Below are 14526 nucleotides of genomic sequence, written 5' to 3'. Positions count from 1 at the left end.
GAAAATTTTGTATTCTTAACTTCCCACATTTTGAGAGGCAAGTCATGGGGTTGAGAGTGGTTGTTGGTATTAGGTCTTTGGATGTTTTTATATAAATTTTAGGCCACACCAATTTCATTTCTTGGTTAACGGATTCGCCCGCTTCATTTTTTTCTGATTTGCAAATAAAAATAAAAATTCAGAATCAACTGCAAAATGCTCATATTTTGCCCTGAACAGTTGAAAACAGTCCTTTTCATCCTAGTTGTTACAGTACGGTTATTCCATCTTTCAATGCAATGGTATCATTAAAAGTTCAAAATTCATTGTTTAAATTTTGAACCAGCCTGGTGTGTTGACTTCATGGCTCCTATCGTACCATTGTGGGCCATAATAGGATGCCTAGGCCTGTTTTTATTTTTTTATTTTTTTCGCCCGCCCGCCCGCTCCATTATTTTCTAGAAAAATCCGTTAACCAAGAAATTAAATTGGTGTGGCCTTACACTTAAGATTTTTAAAAAATTTTCTTTGTCAAGGTTGACGGTTTCAAAAAATTGGTTGAATTTTTTTTCTGTCACAGGCTGCAAAGTTTCTGCAATCAACATAAAAAAACCAGGAGCTGGCTAGAGCCCTGTACAAATTACCATACAAATTCAATTTCCATCCAAACTGTAAAGCAGGAACTGCCATACTTGTCACAGAAAATACCCAGCTCAAGGCTACTGTGACAAATGGCGATCCAAGTCAGACTTTAATTTAATTTTTCCTCTACATACGTGCAGGTATTTTAAGTGGTGCCTGCAAAGCAATAATCTGATATCCCAGAGGTCTGTGCTGATATCATTTTCGGCAGAGGGGGCAGAAATGTCCACAGTTTATCTTCCTGAATGTTGGCAATGTTACAGGGGGTCACGTGCAAGCTCTGCAATATGGAAATGGAGCAAAACCATTTTTCATCTTTCATTTTTTTGTTGAGTTGCAATTGCTAGGCCACACCAATTTTATCACTGTTGGTTATCGGATTTGCCTGCTTCCTTTTTTTCTGAGGCCACACCCGTTTAATTTCTTGGTTAACAAATTTTTCTAGAAAAATAATGGAGCGGGCAGGCAAAAAAAAAAATAAAAACAGGCCTAGGCATCCTATTATGGCCCAAAATTGTAGGACAGGAGCCATGAAGTCAACACATACACCAGGCTGGTTCAAAATGTAAACAATGAATTTTGAACGTTTAATGATACCACTGCATTGAAAGATGGAATAACTGTAACAACTAGGAAGAAAAAGACAGTTTTCAACTGTTATGGGCAAAATATGAGCATTTTGCAGTTGATTCTGAATTTTTCATTTTTTTTGCAAATCAGAAAAAATGAAGCGGGTGAATCCGTTAACCAAGAAATTAAATTGGTGTGGCCTAACAGTTTTATTTTTTTGGTCTGTTGCTTCATATTTTTTTCTGAAAAAATCCCAGAGCCAACAAATTAAATTGGTATGGCCATTGCAAGTGCTCTTTTAAAGTTTCATCTTGTAGCCTGGGTGCCATCCGAATTTGTAACGGCTCCCCCGAAAAATCGATTTTTTCGGGGGAGCCGTTACAAATTCGGATGGCACCCAGGCTATCATCTTGTGGTATATTTCATGCTTTTTTTTTACCCATAACTTGATTGTGTGTTTTACCAACTGTTTCTTTGAAGTACATGCAAAGTGGTTCAACTTTATTGCTCCCTGCACATGAATTTTTCATGTTGTTTTGTTCCAAAGTGTCACATAATCAATTAAACTTTATAGAGATCATTATTCATCCTTTTAGCCTTTTTTTAGGCCACACCAATTTAATTTCTTGGTTAATGGATTTTTCCAGAAAATTAATGGAGCGGGCGGGCGAAATAAAAATAAAAACAGGCCTAGGCATCCTATTATGGCCCAAAATGGTACAATAGGAGCCATGAAGTCAACACACCAGGCTGGTTCAAAATTTAAACAATGCATTTTGAATTTTTAATGATACCACTGCATTGTAAGGTGGAATAACTATAAGTCGGATGAAAAGGACTGTTTTCAACTGTTCAGGGCAAAATATGAGCATTTTGCAGTTGATTCTGAATTTTTATTTTCACTTCCAAATCAGAAAAAAATAAAGCAGGCAAATCCGTTAACCAAGAAATTAAATTGGTGTGGCCTTACCATGACCAATGCTTTTTCTGTACTTTCCAAACATAGTACATGCTTGATACTGCATGACAGACTGAAAAGTAGATTGGTTAATTGCGTTTGAAAGATAAGATAAGGCTTTCATTTACATGTAATTACCCACTCCTAACAATGTTGCAGCATTGGGTATGCAGCGTAATTGTATAAAACACGATTATAACCACCTCAAGATGCATCATTTTGTCTGAGGTGTTTTCACTGATGCTTTATTCACGTCAAAACAGACGTTTCAAAACAGTTATTTCTTAAAGTTGCATTATGTAAAATTAGGACCAAACAAAAAGGAAATTTTCTGAGGATTTCTTTGTCAAAGTAAGTCAAATCAAATCTACTCTGTTGCAAATAAGTATCATCCAGGAAGCTGATGCCTTACGAGAGTGTTTAAAAGCTTGAAATACAGATGTCAATCATATTTGCAGCCTGATAGTTTTTGGTGCCACCACAAACTAAGTGCACCTCATATGTCCTGATTTAGCGCCAACCATGAAATGTCACAAATATGAGATGATTACACAAATATGTTGAAAACTGGAAGTTAAGTATAATCACACAATTTTTTTTTCAATTTTTTCAAAATTTTAATTTTTTGGCAAAAATATTACATAATGCCCCTTTAACAATTGTAAAGCACCTCCATGACAAATGTACAATGTATATCAAAATTGTTTATTCTATAGAACATATCTTTTATAGAAGACAACACTGTCATATGAATTCCACAACTGAGTAAAAACTGTATCTGAAAGTAAAATTTGCACTCAACTTGAAGCAACTCAGGTCTACAATTCTTCCATTAAACAGACGATTATTCCTTACTTCACACAGAAAAATAACTTGAGGAGAAAGATTGATTGTGCCGGTGTTTTTGAGCATGAATAATGCAGGCGTGTATTTTACACTCGATTTGCCCTGGGACTACACCGGCCCTCAGAGACACTATAACTAGAATACTAATGTCTCACCCGGGGAAATTTGATTGTGGTAACGTTGAAACTTGCCCAACAAATTACCTACGGAAGCAGAACTACTGCGGTTTTTAGAACATTTTACTTGGCGGGAGACCAAAACCGAAGTATGCACTTTGGGGTTGAGATATATTTTAGGAGGGTAATGCTGTCATTACTGGCTGCTCTGGGGCTATGATAGGGTCCCAGGTGTTGTTTATATCGCATGCAAACTCCAGGTGGTGCCATTGTCCTCCCCCCATGGTGTCCCTAACCCAGGTGCAACATTCAAAATATTGAAACAGCCAATCAGAGCCCATGATAAGGATGACCTTGAAAGTAACCCCAACAGTCTAGTTGTGTGGTGACAGATGCCAGGTGGCCCATTGTGGGTTAGGGAACCATGTCATGGTGGCAAGTTAGGGATGTGAGAGATGCTTCTGTTCTTTATGGTAGTGATAATGATCATCATGTTATCATTAACAAACAAAAAACTGGTCTTCTTTTAACTTCCCAAAACCCACAAGTTTTAGAAAAGGTGGGACATAATGCGTCTTCCAAGAATGGTTTACAAAAGAGAAGTCAAACCCTTCAGAGTAGTTTTGGACATAGCAATAGTTTTAGACAATTAGATTTCATAATATGTACATGTACATTTTGAAGTTATTTCATACTCTGTTTCAGAGTTCTTTAATGTTTGTAACTTGCAATTAGCCTTCGGGCATGGATTTGCAATATACTTCTCATCATTACTGTACATGTAGGTTGGGTATACGTAGAATTATTATGTTGGAACAAACCTGCATATTTTAAATCTTATCAGCATTTAATACGTTGTCTGCCAACAAACTTTCTACTACCCTAGCCAGGCCTGTCTTTATCAATGAATGTTTTATACCATAATTTTAGAAATTTAAATCAGATAGGAACAGTACATGTATGTAATGCTGTATAATGCGTGTCTGTTAAGAATTTGTACGGTTGTCAAACTTGGCTACACACTAATTATACTGTTTCCTTGTACATGGAAAACATTTGAGAGGGCCTGCATGGGGGGTAGTGATAACCAATTACGCAAAATTTTTGCTGCGGATTACGAATTACGTTAAATTCTCAGAGCTGATTACGACTTTACGCTTTGTGGCTAATGTACTATAATTATGTTGATTTTTTGGGAAGCTGCCTACGGATTACGAAGACTAAGAAGCCTGATTACGCCTTACGAAAAAGGGCATGCAGGCCCCCATTTGACATAGCTTGAATGATGTCCAATACTTCCCTTTCATCCTTGTCGTAAAGATTTGCCAAGGACATTGGATTTATATACAGGCAGCACGCAGTTGTTTTTCTTTGCCTGAAGGGAGATCACTACTCTCTTGACGTCAGAGGAATATCTGTGTCCGGATCATATTTACATACTTAGCTGATGACTGCCGTCATCAAGCCTCGCAGGTTTTGTTATGGTATACACAAGTAACCACGTATACCATGGTTTACTTTTATGACCAGTACAGTGTTCAAATATTAGGAAAATACATTAAAGAATGTTTCGATCTTAGAGATTGAACACATGTTAGAGGAATTAGTTAAACCTTTATTGTTACATCACGCATATACTCTGTACGTAAGATGACGTTATCCACACATGTATTTAGCTTTGTTAGATCTTTAGTTAAGTTGTATAAGACCATACAAAAGTCTCTGTACTTTTTGTTGTGTCAATAAAGAATCTCACTTTGGAATATATGAAAGATTTTAACAAACAATGGTCAAGAGAATGATGATACAACCCAAGGAAAAGAATCAATGACACAAAGATATACAATCATATTACAATGTATTATAATTTATGATATCCCACATACAATGATAATGATAAAGATGATTTGCATAACAAGAGCAAACAAGAGCAGTTACTGTAGAAGACTTTAAAACATAATGGTAAAATGTCATTACCTGTTACAACTGTTACTAGAGTTGACAAAGGCATGCAAACGAAAGACAGAATACTAGTATATAGTTCACTGAAAAAACTATACATGGACAACAGGCGGGCATATGGGCAGTTGTCCAGTACAAGTGGTTTGACATTGCCTGAACTCTTTGCTGTCCTGACAACACATTGGAACAGGAAGCAGGGTGACCTGCTGTGACCTGGCTGGAGGCTACAGATTAGGCAGCAGGTGGAAGGACTGTTTTCCAATGGCTGTTTCAACGGATGAGTTAGAGTGTGCATTATAACCCCAACGGTTAGCGACCCTGGTGGATGTCCTTGTTGAACTACTAATTTCCTAATACCAGCCCAGATTTAGAGAAAAAAATAGCCATGCCTTCAAGTACCAGAGTTATCAACCAAGGATTGAGGTGTTCAAGAATTCATTCTTTCCTAGAACTACTCTATCACAGAGTGGGACTTGCTGCCACCTACAATAAAATGTAGTAGGGGCATTGTCATTAGATACATGTAGCTTGAAACAATGTCTAGAGTTAGATGTTCAAGGGTTAGGTGTAACAAGTCGATCGGTGTAATGTAGCCAGCTGCCGCCGCGTGCCTGCGAAGCTGGTGTGTTACACCAAAAGTGCGGTTATACCGGCTATACAGATACAGATACAGACCGTGCTCCCTGGACCAAGAGGTTTGGAGTTCGAATCCTAACTACTGTAGTCGCTCACCCGACATTCATGCCACTGGAAAGTCATTTCCATGTTAACTTTTGTCCTGACCATTTTTCTTATCCATTTTTCTGCATCAGTTCCATTTCAGAATTAGATTTCCAAATATAGTATATTGTAGTTAATATTAATGATGCGGGTGTGTTGCTTTTATGGAGGAATAATCGATCACAATGTTTTTTTAGTTGCCTTTTGTGTTGTAAGACCAAAACAAGCAGATCAGAGATGAAGAATAATTTCTCTATAAGTTATCAATAACTAGAAGTAGAACCAAGGAAGGCTAAGTAAGTTTTGTTGTATTGAGGTCAAAATTTAATTTTGTTTTGTGCAGAGGCCTTGGAAGTGGGAAAGAAAAAACTATTGACCTAGTAAATATCTCTTGATACGTGGCCTGATTAAATAATGCATTACAAGTTCAGTATTTGGGTCATAGATATGTTTGTTCGTTTTTCGTTTCTGTTTTTTCATTGAGTCTTCAATATCACTTCTATCCGAACCTCCAGTACATTATTTATTACTTACAATAATTGTTTTACATAAAAATTCTCCTTAGATTTATGAAAATATGACAAAAATGTACATCAAATCCAAGGAAAAAATTCTCTGCGATCCTATGGTCTGTGACTGATATCAAATATGATGTCTATTTGAGTTCCGCTGCAAGAATTTTTGCCTCCAGTACTATTCCTACTACTCTCCATACTAGACATTCCAATATCCAAACTCAAACCATGCCTTTCACAGGTCATTAGAAGCAAGTCTCATACTTCACATTCTGCTGGTACAGTAACAGGGAGATCTAGAGGCTGCTTCGGAAAATACAGCAGGTCACAATGTGTTAAAAAGATTCTAGAACATAGGAATGCATTCGTTAACATTAAAATTTTACTAAAAACTAAGCTTAAGTGCACTGTGAACCAAGTAACAGTGCACTGTGAACTATGTAACACCTTTAGTGCACTGTGCACCAAGTAACATCTAGCGTCAGTACACAGTAAACCAGTCAGAATTGCCCTGATGAAGATGACAGACGGTCATCGAAACGTCGGCTTGAAAAATAAATGGTTGTGATCAAAGAACTTTGCTGTTCATTAGTTTAACAACCTGATGAAATTATTTATGGATATAGGAATGTTTTAAAATACCGCTAAAGGTACGATAATATTATACATTGTATGTAGCACTGCCTTTTCAAGTTGAATCCTGAAGTGAATTATTAAATGAATTTGAAGAAAAGTTTATACAGCTTTGACTGACATTAAACAATGAACATGAAACAGTTTAACAAGCAAGCTACAATTTTGTAGGAAATTTTGTTGTTTTTTTTCTTTTTGTTTGCTTTTTGTTTCAATCACTAAAACGGTCCCTAATTTAAGGGTATCAAGCTCTAAATACCTTAATTGAGTTAGGCATTAGTACAAATCCTCAGGAGCCGGCAATTTCTGGATAGTACCAATCAAGACTTAGCATTAAGCACCTCCAAACATTAAGCTGAATGGGCTACCCAGCCGTTTTATGATGAAATATTAAATAAACCACCACAATCCCCATTGCAAAATTTTCAACTGCAAGAAACAAGTTGATGTACATATGATGTACATTTAGCCATCCTGATTTTAGAACATTTTGTTTTCCCCTAAAACCTGGGCTTACCAGTATATTACATTAGGCCACAGCAAGTAATTTTTATGGATGACATCATTTTTGGAGAAAAAAAAAACACAAGAAATTTTGTTGCCTTCGAATTCTGACAGGTCAACATGCCGAAAATGGGCAAAGATGTCTGTTGCCATGCCAGAAGGTCGATAGCTGATAACTATGAAGAGAGGAGACAAGAAAAGGCTCTGATTTAATGTTTTGTTTCTTGCTTTATGCAGTGATATGTGATGTTGGCTGTGCATACTTATGTGATGTTCCCACTGAATCAAAACCATTTATACCATGATTGAGTCAAAATTTAAAAATGTAGGAACCTTGTTTTTTTCGGCCCGCCTTGTTTTTTTTTCGCCCGCTCATATTAGATTTTGAGTCTGCGGAGGATGTCATCCATAAAATTTACTTGCTGTGGCCTTATACAATATACTTGTACCAAAGGGGTCCAAACCAGTTTTATATCACCATAAAAAGCAGCTTGTATTACATTATAAACTTGTACCTATTATAACCAGTTTTATATTACCAAGAAAGCAGCTTATATTACATCATACACTTGAACCAAACCAGCTTTATATTACAAGAAAAGCAGCTTATATTTTACACTTGTATCAAACCAGTTTTATGTTACCAAAAACAACAGACTAGCCTATAATTATGTGGCCCGCATACATGTATGATCCAGTGACCAGGAGATATTATGTCTGATGTAAATTCTGAAAGTCGCAAATCTTTCTGACAGCTGGCCATATGTACAGGGTATTTGTGTGTTTCCCAGATGCATGTAGCAAAGTAAAATATACCTGTGATCAACGTTAGCCTTCATAACTACAGCTGTGGCATATGGTTACATACTTAAACTTCAGTTCTGTAAATTTCACATGGAAAGACTGATTCTGGTGTGGGAAAACATGTGGTTTTAACGACACCACAGATGTGACCGTTAGCTTGCAAAGTGCTATTTAGTATTCTAAATGGTAACTTGGTATTCTAAATGGGTACTGTAATTCCTCTATTTTTTCACGGTAATTTCATGTTAAACTTTTCAGTTTTTGTGGTCACTTCTGTTCCACGACTTTCTTTTTTGCTGCACCCAAAAAAGTGCACCATTCATACAATATGTAAGGGGGAACTTTGAAAGAGGCATTTCAAAGAAATTTTCAATAGCATTCTGTCCAACCGAAGGCTAATCATTGCCCACAAGCATCTAAAAACAAGACCATGCCTTGCTCTGTCATCCAAACACTGATCTCTCAATTGGACATAAACAAGTGGACAGAATTTCTAAGACCTTGAGACCCAACTCAGTATCCTTTCCATGGACAACAGTAAAAACAAGACCATGCATAATGTTCTTTTATCAAAACTCTGAAGTCTTAATTGGACATAAACAAGTGGACAGAATTTCTAAGACCTTGAGACCGGTATCCGTTCCATGGATAACAGTAAACACCTGAGCGAGCTTGGGCGATCGCTTTGGTATGGAAATTGCGGCCGACCACACTAGAGCCAACAATGCTTCAGCAGCAAATGGAGCAAGAAAATCCCCGATAACCATCAGAGTGAAATCCCTCTATGGAAACTATGCACCTGCTCCGCTTGGAGATGCCTCTCTAGCCTCAATAGCATGCCAAAAACTGGGGGTTTTGGGAGCCTTCATGGTCTTTGAGATCTTTTATGTGCTATTTTCTGATTGCATATAGACAACATAGCCGGCCTGGTTGAATTACCCCCGGTTTTTTAGAACTGGGCTAATCAGAAAACAGCCGAAGACCACCAAATCTCCAGTTCTATAAGCCTGCTACGGAGGCTACCTCTCTTTGCACACACCAGTGATTAACCCACACAACCCTCTCAACCACTTAAAGACCTTTTTTGTCCCGTTAGAGGCAGAGGTTTCGGAGAACACTCCTGTCTTTCACGACCGTAAACAAGGGCAATCCCCCTAGACACACCCCCTCTGCAAATTGGCCCATTCAAAATGTCATCCAACCAAATAAATGGGTTACTCATTGCCGCTATATTGAACAGCACCTCTATATAGCATGCATGCTAAAGACACTGATCACTGCTGGCCTAAAAACACAGAAACCTGGTATTGCACATCGGGAATTAAGTATTGTACATGCTGTTCATTATCAGATAGTACAGAAACGGGTTGGCTGCATGGAGGTTGTCAGAACGCACGTGAATTAAAAGCCGTGACACACAGATATTTCTGTACGTGGTTCAAAATATCAGCCCTAGAGAAAAGGATGTAGAGGTTTGGTGGACTTACCCTTCGCTTGTTCTTGGGGCTTCGCTCCTTGGTCAGAGTGCCGAAGATACTGGGCTGCGGAGGGAGAGGAGAAGAGTGACAAGTTAAGTGGGATGACTCCGGGTGCTATCAACGCAGCACATCTTGGCACACCACACCATAACATAAATCTGGCACGCTGCGGGGTGAGGCCGTGATAGGGGATCACGGGACACCTGACTTGTACTTTCTCTCTCTCTGGTTTGAGATGGATCCAGATTTAACATCATGTGTCAATGTTTATTTCTGCAGGAATTTAAGGTGAATTATTTTCTAAAGAAAGGACAATAATAAATAAAAAAATATATAATTGATATAAAAGCCACAAAGCCTCCTGGTAGAGCCTTATAACTGGAGTGTACCATGTCATTTGAAGGGGGATATAGGGAAAAGAGTTTTTTTTCACGGTACTTCATGTTCGCAATTTTTGCAGTCACTTCTGTACTTCAAACTTATCATTGCCATTAAACAAAATAATAATTTGCTTTTTTTCTGCACCTTTCACCACAGTGAACATGCTTTCTGCGAACTTTTGCTACTGTGAACATGAGATGAATTACGGTATCATTCAGTTATTAAAAATGCATTGTATTTCTACTTTCTATTATCACACACGTACAGTGATGTTGATAAAGAATAAATCAGACTATAGAAAAGAAACACAGACAGACAGCATGTTCTGGTATGAAAATGTATACACAAAAAGGGCAAAGGGGTTAGGCAGCTGGAAAAAGACTAGGGGCATAGTTCTATTAGTGTATGTATCATAATATATTGACAACAGAAATATCAATTGACTACAGAAATATCGCAGTGCTCCAATTCTGTCATCCAAGCACAATATTACATGACAGTTATAAAGTTCCATTCATTAATATCATATGGCACATGAAGGAGAGGGATTTGAATGTTCTCACACTTGTCTGTCATCTATCACTATGCAATTGTGGCAGAAACCGTAACTTTTGTCTCATATTCAATTTCCTCCTCAAACAGTTTTCTGTGGAAAAATAGTAGAAATTTGTAAAATATACTGACTTAGGCCACACCAATTTAATTTCTTGGTTAACGGATTTCTCTAGAAAAATAATGGAGAGGGCGGGCGAAAAAAAATAAATGAAAACAGGCCTAGGCATCCTATTATGAGCCATATGAGGTCAAAACACCAGGCTGGTTCAAAATTAAAACAATGAATTTTGAACTTTTAATGATACCACTGCATTGAAAGATGGAATAACTGTAACAACTAGGATGAAAAGGACTGTTTTTAACTGTACAATATGAGCATTTTGCAGTTGATTCTGAATTTCTTTTTGCAAATCAGAAACAAAATGAAGCGGGCGAATCTGTGAACCAGGAAATTAAATTGGTGTGGCCTATGCAAGTGTGACAGAAACCGTAACTTTTGTATCATATTCAATTTCCTCTCGAAACATTTTCAGTGGAAAAATAGTAGAAAATCTGTGTAATAATCATTGCATTGTGTAAAATTGACATACTGTATTCATGTATTAAATATGAAATACCTAATCTAAACAATGTACTTTGAACATAACAACGTAATGTAAATACTATATGACATTGTGAATCTATCTTATGCCACATCCATACTTTCATATTTTTAGCAGCAATTTACACATGATATAACAAGAGTTCCACGATCTCATACCTTCGCCAAATGATGTTAACCCTTGTGGTTGACAAATTATACAGTTTTAATCATTGATTTTGTAAATAAGAGCCCCATTTGCATGGATTATATCAGTTGATCATATTCTCCACCCAATGACAGCTATTATAGCACTTCCTCATAAATTATGCAAATGAGGCCATGATTTGAATAAATTATGTTTGTTGATGTTCACCTTCACTTAACTTCCAAATGTGGCATGTATGAAATTCCCAGCAGTAACAACTATGAAATTATAAAAATTTGCCATTTATTATGCAAATTAGGTCCTCATTTACATAATCTATATCCTCAAATGTTTTTTCTCGTTCTCACAAGTGATGTCACAAGTGTTTCATAGTTCTATTATCGAACAAAGCAGATTTATAGAATTTCCTCATTAATTATGCAAATTAGCTCCTGATTTGCATAATTGTCATCTGATCATGTCAAGCATCACTTCAACTACCTACATACCAAAAATCACGACAATCCGTCAACCGGTTCTTGAATTATCCTCCTTCGACAAATTTTCAACAAATGCTCCTGCAGTTCCAGAACAAACCGCTAGGGGACCCAAACTCATGTCACTTCTTCCCTATCCCAAGAGCTATCTGCCATCCAAAATTCGTGACCCTAGCATGTCTAGATCACGAGATATCAAAACCGGAATTTCTGCTGCAGTACCTAGGAAAGCCGCCAGGGGGCCCAAAATCTAATCATTTCTAGGTCTCATGAAGACCTACCAACCTACCAAGTTTCATTCCAATCCATCCACTACTTCTCGAGTTATCTTGCTAAACCACACACACACAAACACACCCACACACAGACAAACGCTACTGAAAACATAACCTTCTTGGCGAAGGTAACAATAACAACATATGGAGTTGGGTAGGGCAAGCTGTCAAATGTAGCTTAGGTTTTCAATCAATCATACAGAATGTACAAAATTGTACATGTTAACATATTAAGCCACACAAACTTAATCAATTCGTTCTCGGATTCGCCTCATTGTTGTCTTTTTTTTATTTACAAAAAAAAAAACTGTAGGTTCTAAATCAACCCTAAAATGCTGATATTTTGACCCAAACTGTTAAAAAAGTCTATGTTTTCCTGGATGTTTAAGTTTTTCCATCTATCAATATACATGTAGTGGTTTCATTAAAAGTTCTAAATTCTATTGAACTAATTGAATTACAAAATTATAACAATCGGTTTTCCAACATTGACATTGAAAATGTCCTCATTGAAAGGTCCTCATGCAATTTTTACTTACAAAGTTACATTGTATGTTAAATGGTATTGTGTAATTTGGATCACTAGAGATTGTCAATGGAAAGTCTAAAAAAATCTGATAATCCTTATACCTACTGACCCTAATTTTTTTCAGGACTGAAACAGGAAACACAACATTATTTTTCCCAGGCCTTAACCCCTCCTACAGGGAGGTTGGAACAAGCAAAAATTATGGCTGAAACAACTGTTTTTATGGGTACATCTGTACATCAATACTCAAAGGACATTGACAAAGTGGGGTTAGGCCATACCAATTTAATTTCTTGGTTAATGGATTCGCCCGCTTCATTTTTTTCTGATTTGCAAATAAAAATAAAAATCAACTGCAAAATGCTCATATTTTGCCCTGAACAGTTGAAAACAGTCCTTTTCTTCCTAGTTGTTACAGTTATTCAATCTTTCAATGCAGTGGTATCATTAAAAGTTCAAAATTCATTGTTGAAATTTTGAACCAGCCTGGTGTGTTGACTTCATGGCTCCTATCGTACCATTTTGGGCCATAATAGGATGCCTAGGCCTGTTTTTTTTTTTTCGCCCGCCCGCTCCATTATTTTTCTAGAAAAATCCTTTAATTTAACCATGAAATTATATTGGTGTGGCTTTATCTGATGTAGACACTTTGAAAAGACACTTAATGACTTTTTGCTCCTTTTTCAACAGAATCCAGGCATACATATGTAGCAGCTAAACACTTCAGGGACAGGGTACAAATTTGATAAACACAATGCCAAGCAAATGTAGGTCATGAAAAAAATTATGTAGCAAGATATAATTTGATAGATGAAGTGAAATGGAATTTTATTGAACCGAAATATAATTCCTGGTATGGATTTATATGACAAAAACTGGAGCAAGGTGACATCTCATTTTGCGGTGTGAAGATGAAATTATAACTGAAAGAAACATTTAAAAGTAGCTACAACAAGACCTTCAAAATCTCAAAATGTTCATATCTTTTTGAACATTATCATCTTTGAAATTATTGATTCAGAAAAATGTATTATTTCCTCATGATCGAAGGATACTTACCTAAATTGAATCCACAAAATTCCCCAACACAATTATTTCCCTTCACTAACTGGATTTATCCTGCTCCTATTTTTGTTCCTCAGAAACTTGGAAGGCCTAGGAAGTGGGTGGGACTGGAACAATTGCGATGACACGGGGCATTTGTGTCATTTCCCCTGACACATAACACAAGTGGTGCAGTGTAACACGTACAACATGTACTTCCCTGTCATGGGTTCAACCCTGAAATACCTACAGAATAGTTTACAATTGAACATGTACAGTAATTGTACATGTAGATTTGAAATACTACCACATTAGATTTGAATACTAGTAAGTACCTAATACCAGCCCTAGAAGAGAACAAGAAACAGCCATGCCTTCAAGTACCAGAGTTATCAACCAAGGATTGAGGTGTTCAAGAATTCATTCTTTCCTAGAACTATCGCAGAGTGGAACTCACTGTCACCAAGTACAGTAGGGGCATTAGATAGGTTTAAACAATGTCTAGAGTTAGAAGTTCAAGGGTTAAGTCATCTTGTGGTATCTTCAAAAACCAAACTGAATTTTATTTTAACAGTTAAAAACTCAAATCTATAATCTGTCTCAAAATATGACTCCAAAAAGTTAAAAACAATCTGATGTTGTTGTTGTTGTTATTTTGGCATTCAATGAGATTGCATGGCACTGAATTATTGACAAGTATCAAACTGATTACTGTAAATGTTTCTAAATTGAAAGGAATTTCTAAATTGAAAGAAATTCTCTTGTTAATTTTAATATTTCTTCGATCTCA

General features: G+C 36.7%; 1 protein-coding gene across 1 annotated transcript in view; it reads right to left on the bottom strand.

Moving 5' to 3' along the window:
• The window catches only part of LOC109466223 (ras-GEF domain-containing family member 1B-like), a 95227-nt gene that overhangs the window by 36153 nt on the left and 44548 nt on the right, over positions 1-14526 (bottom strand). The window contains exon 7 of the mRNA XM_019763889.1: positions 9737-9790. Within this exon, the coding sequence (XP_019619448.1) occupies positions 9737-9790 (54 nt within the window). The remainder of the gene's footprint in view (positions 1-9736; positions 9791-14526) is intronic.

The sequence above is a fragment of the Branchiostoma belcheri genome, unplaced genomic scaffold (genome assembly GCF_001625305.1).
Source record: "Branchiostoma belcheri isolate BF01 breed outbred unplaced genomic scaffold, Haploidv18h27 scaffold160, whole genome shotgun sequence".
NCBI lineage: Eukaryota > Metazoa > Chordata > Leptocardii > Amphioxiformes > Branchiostomatidae > Branchiostoma > Branchiostoma belcheri.
This window is presented reverse-complemented; position numbering and strand designations above follow the sequence as displayed.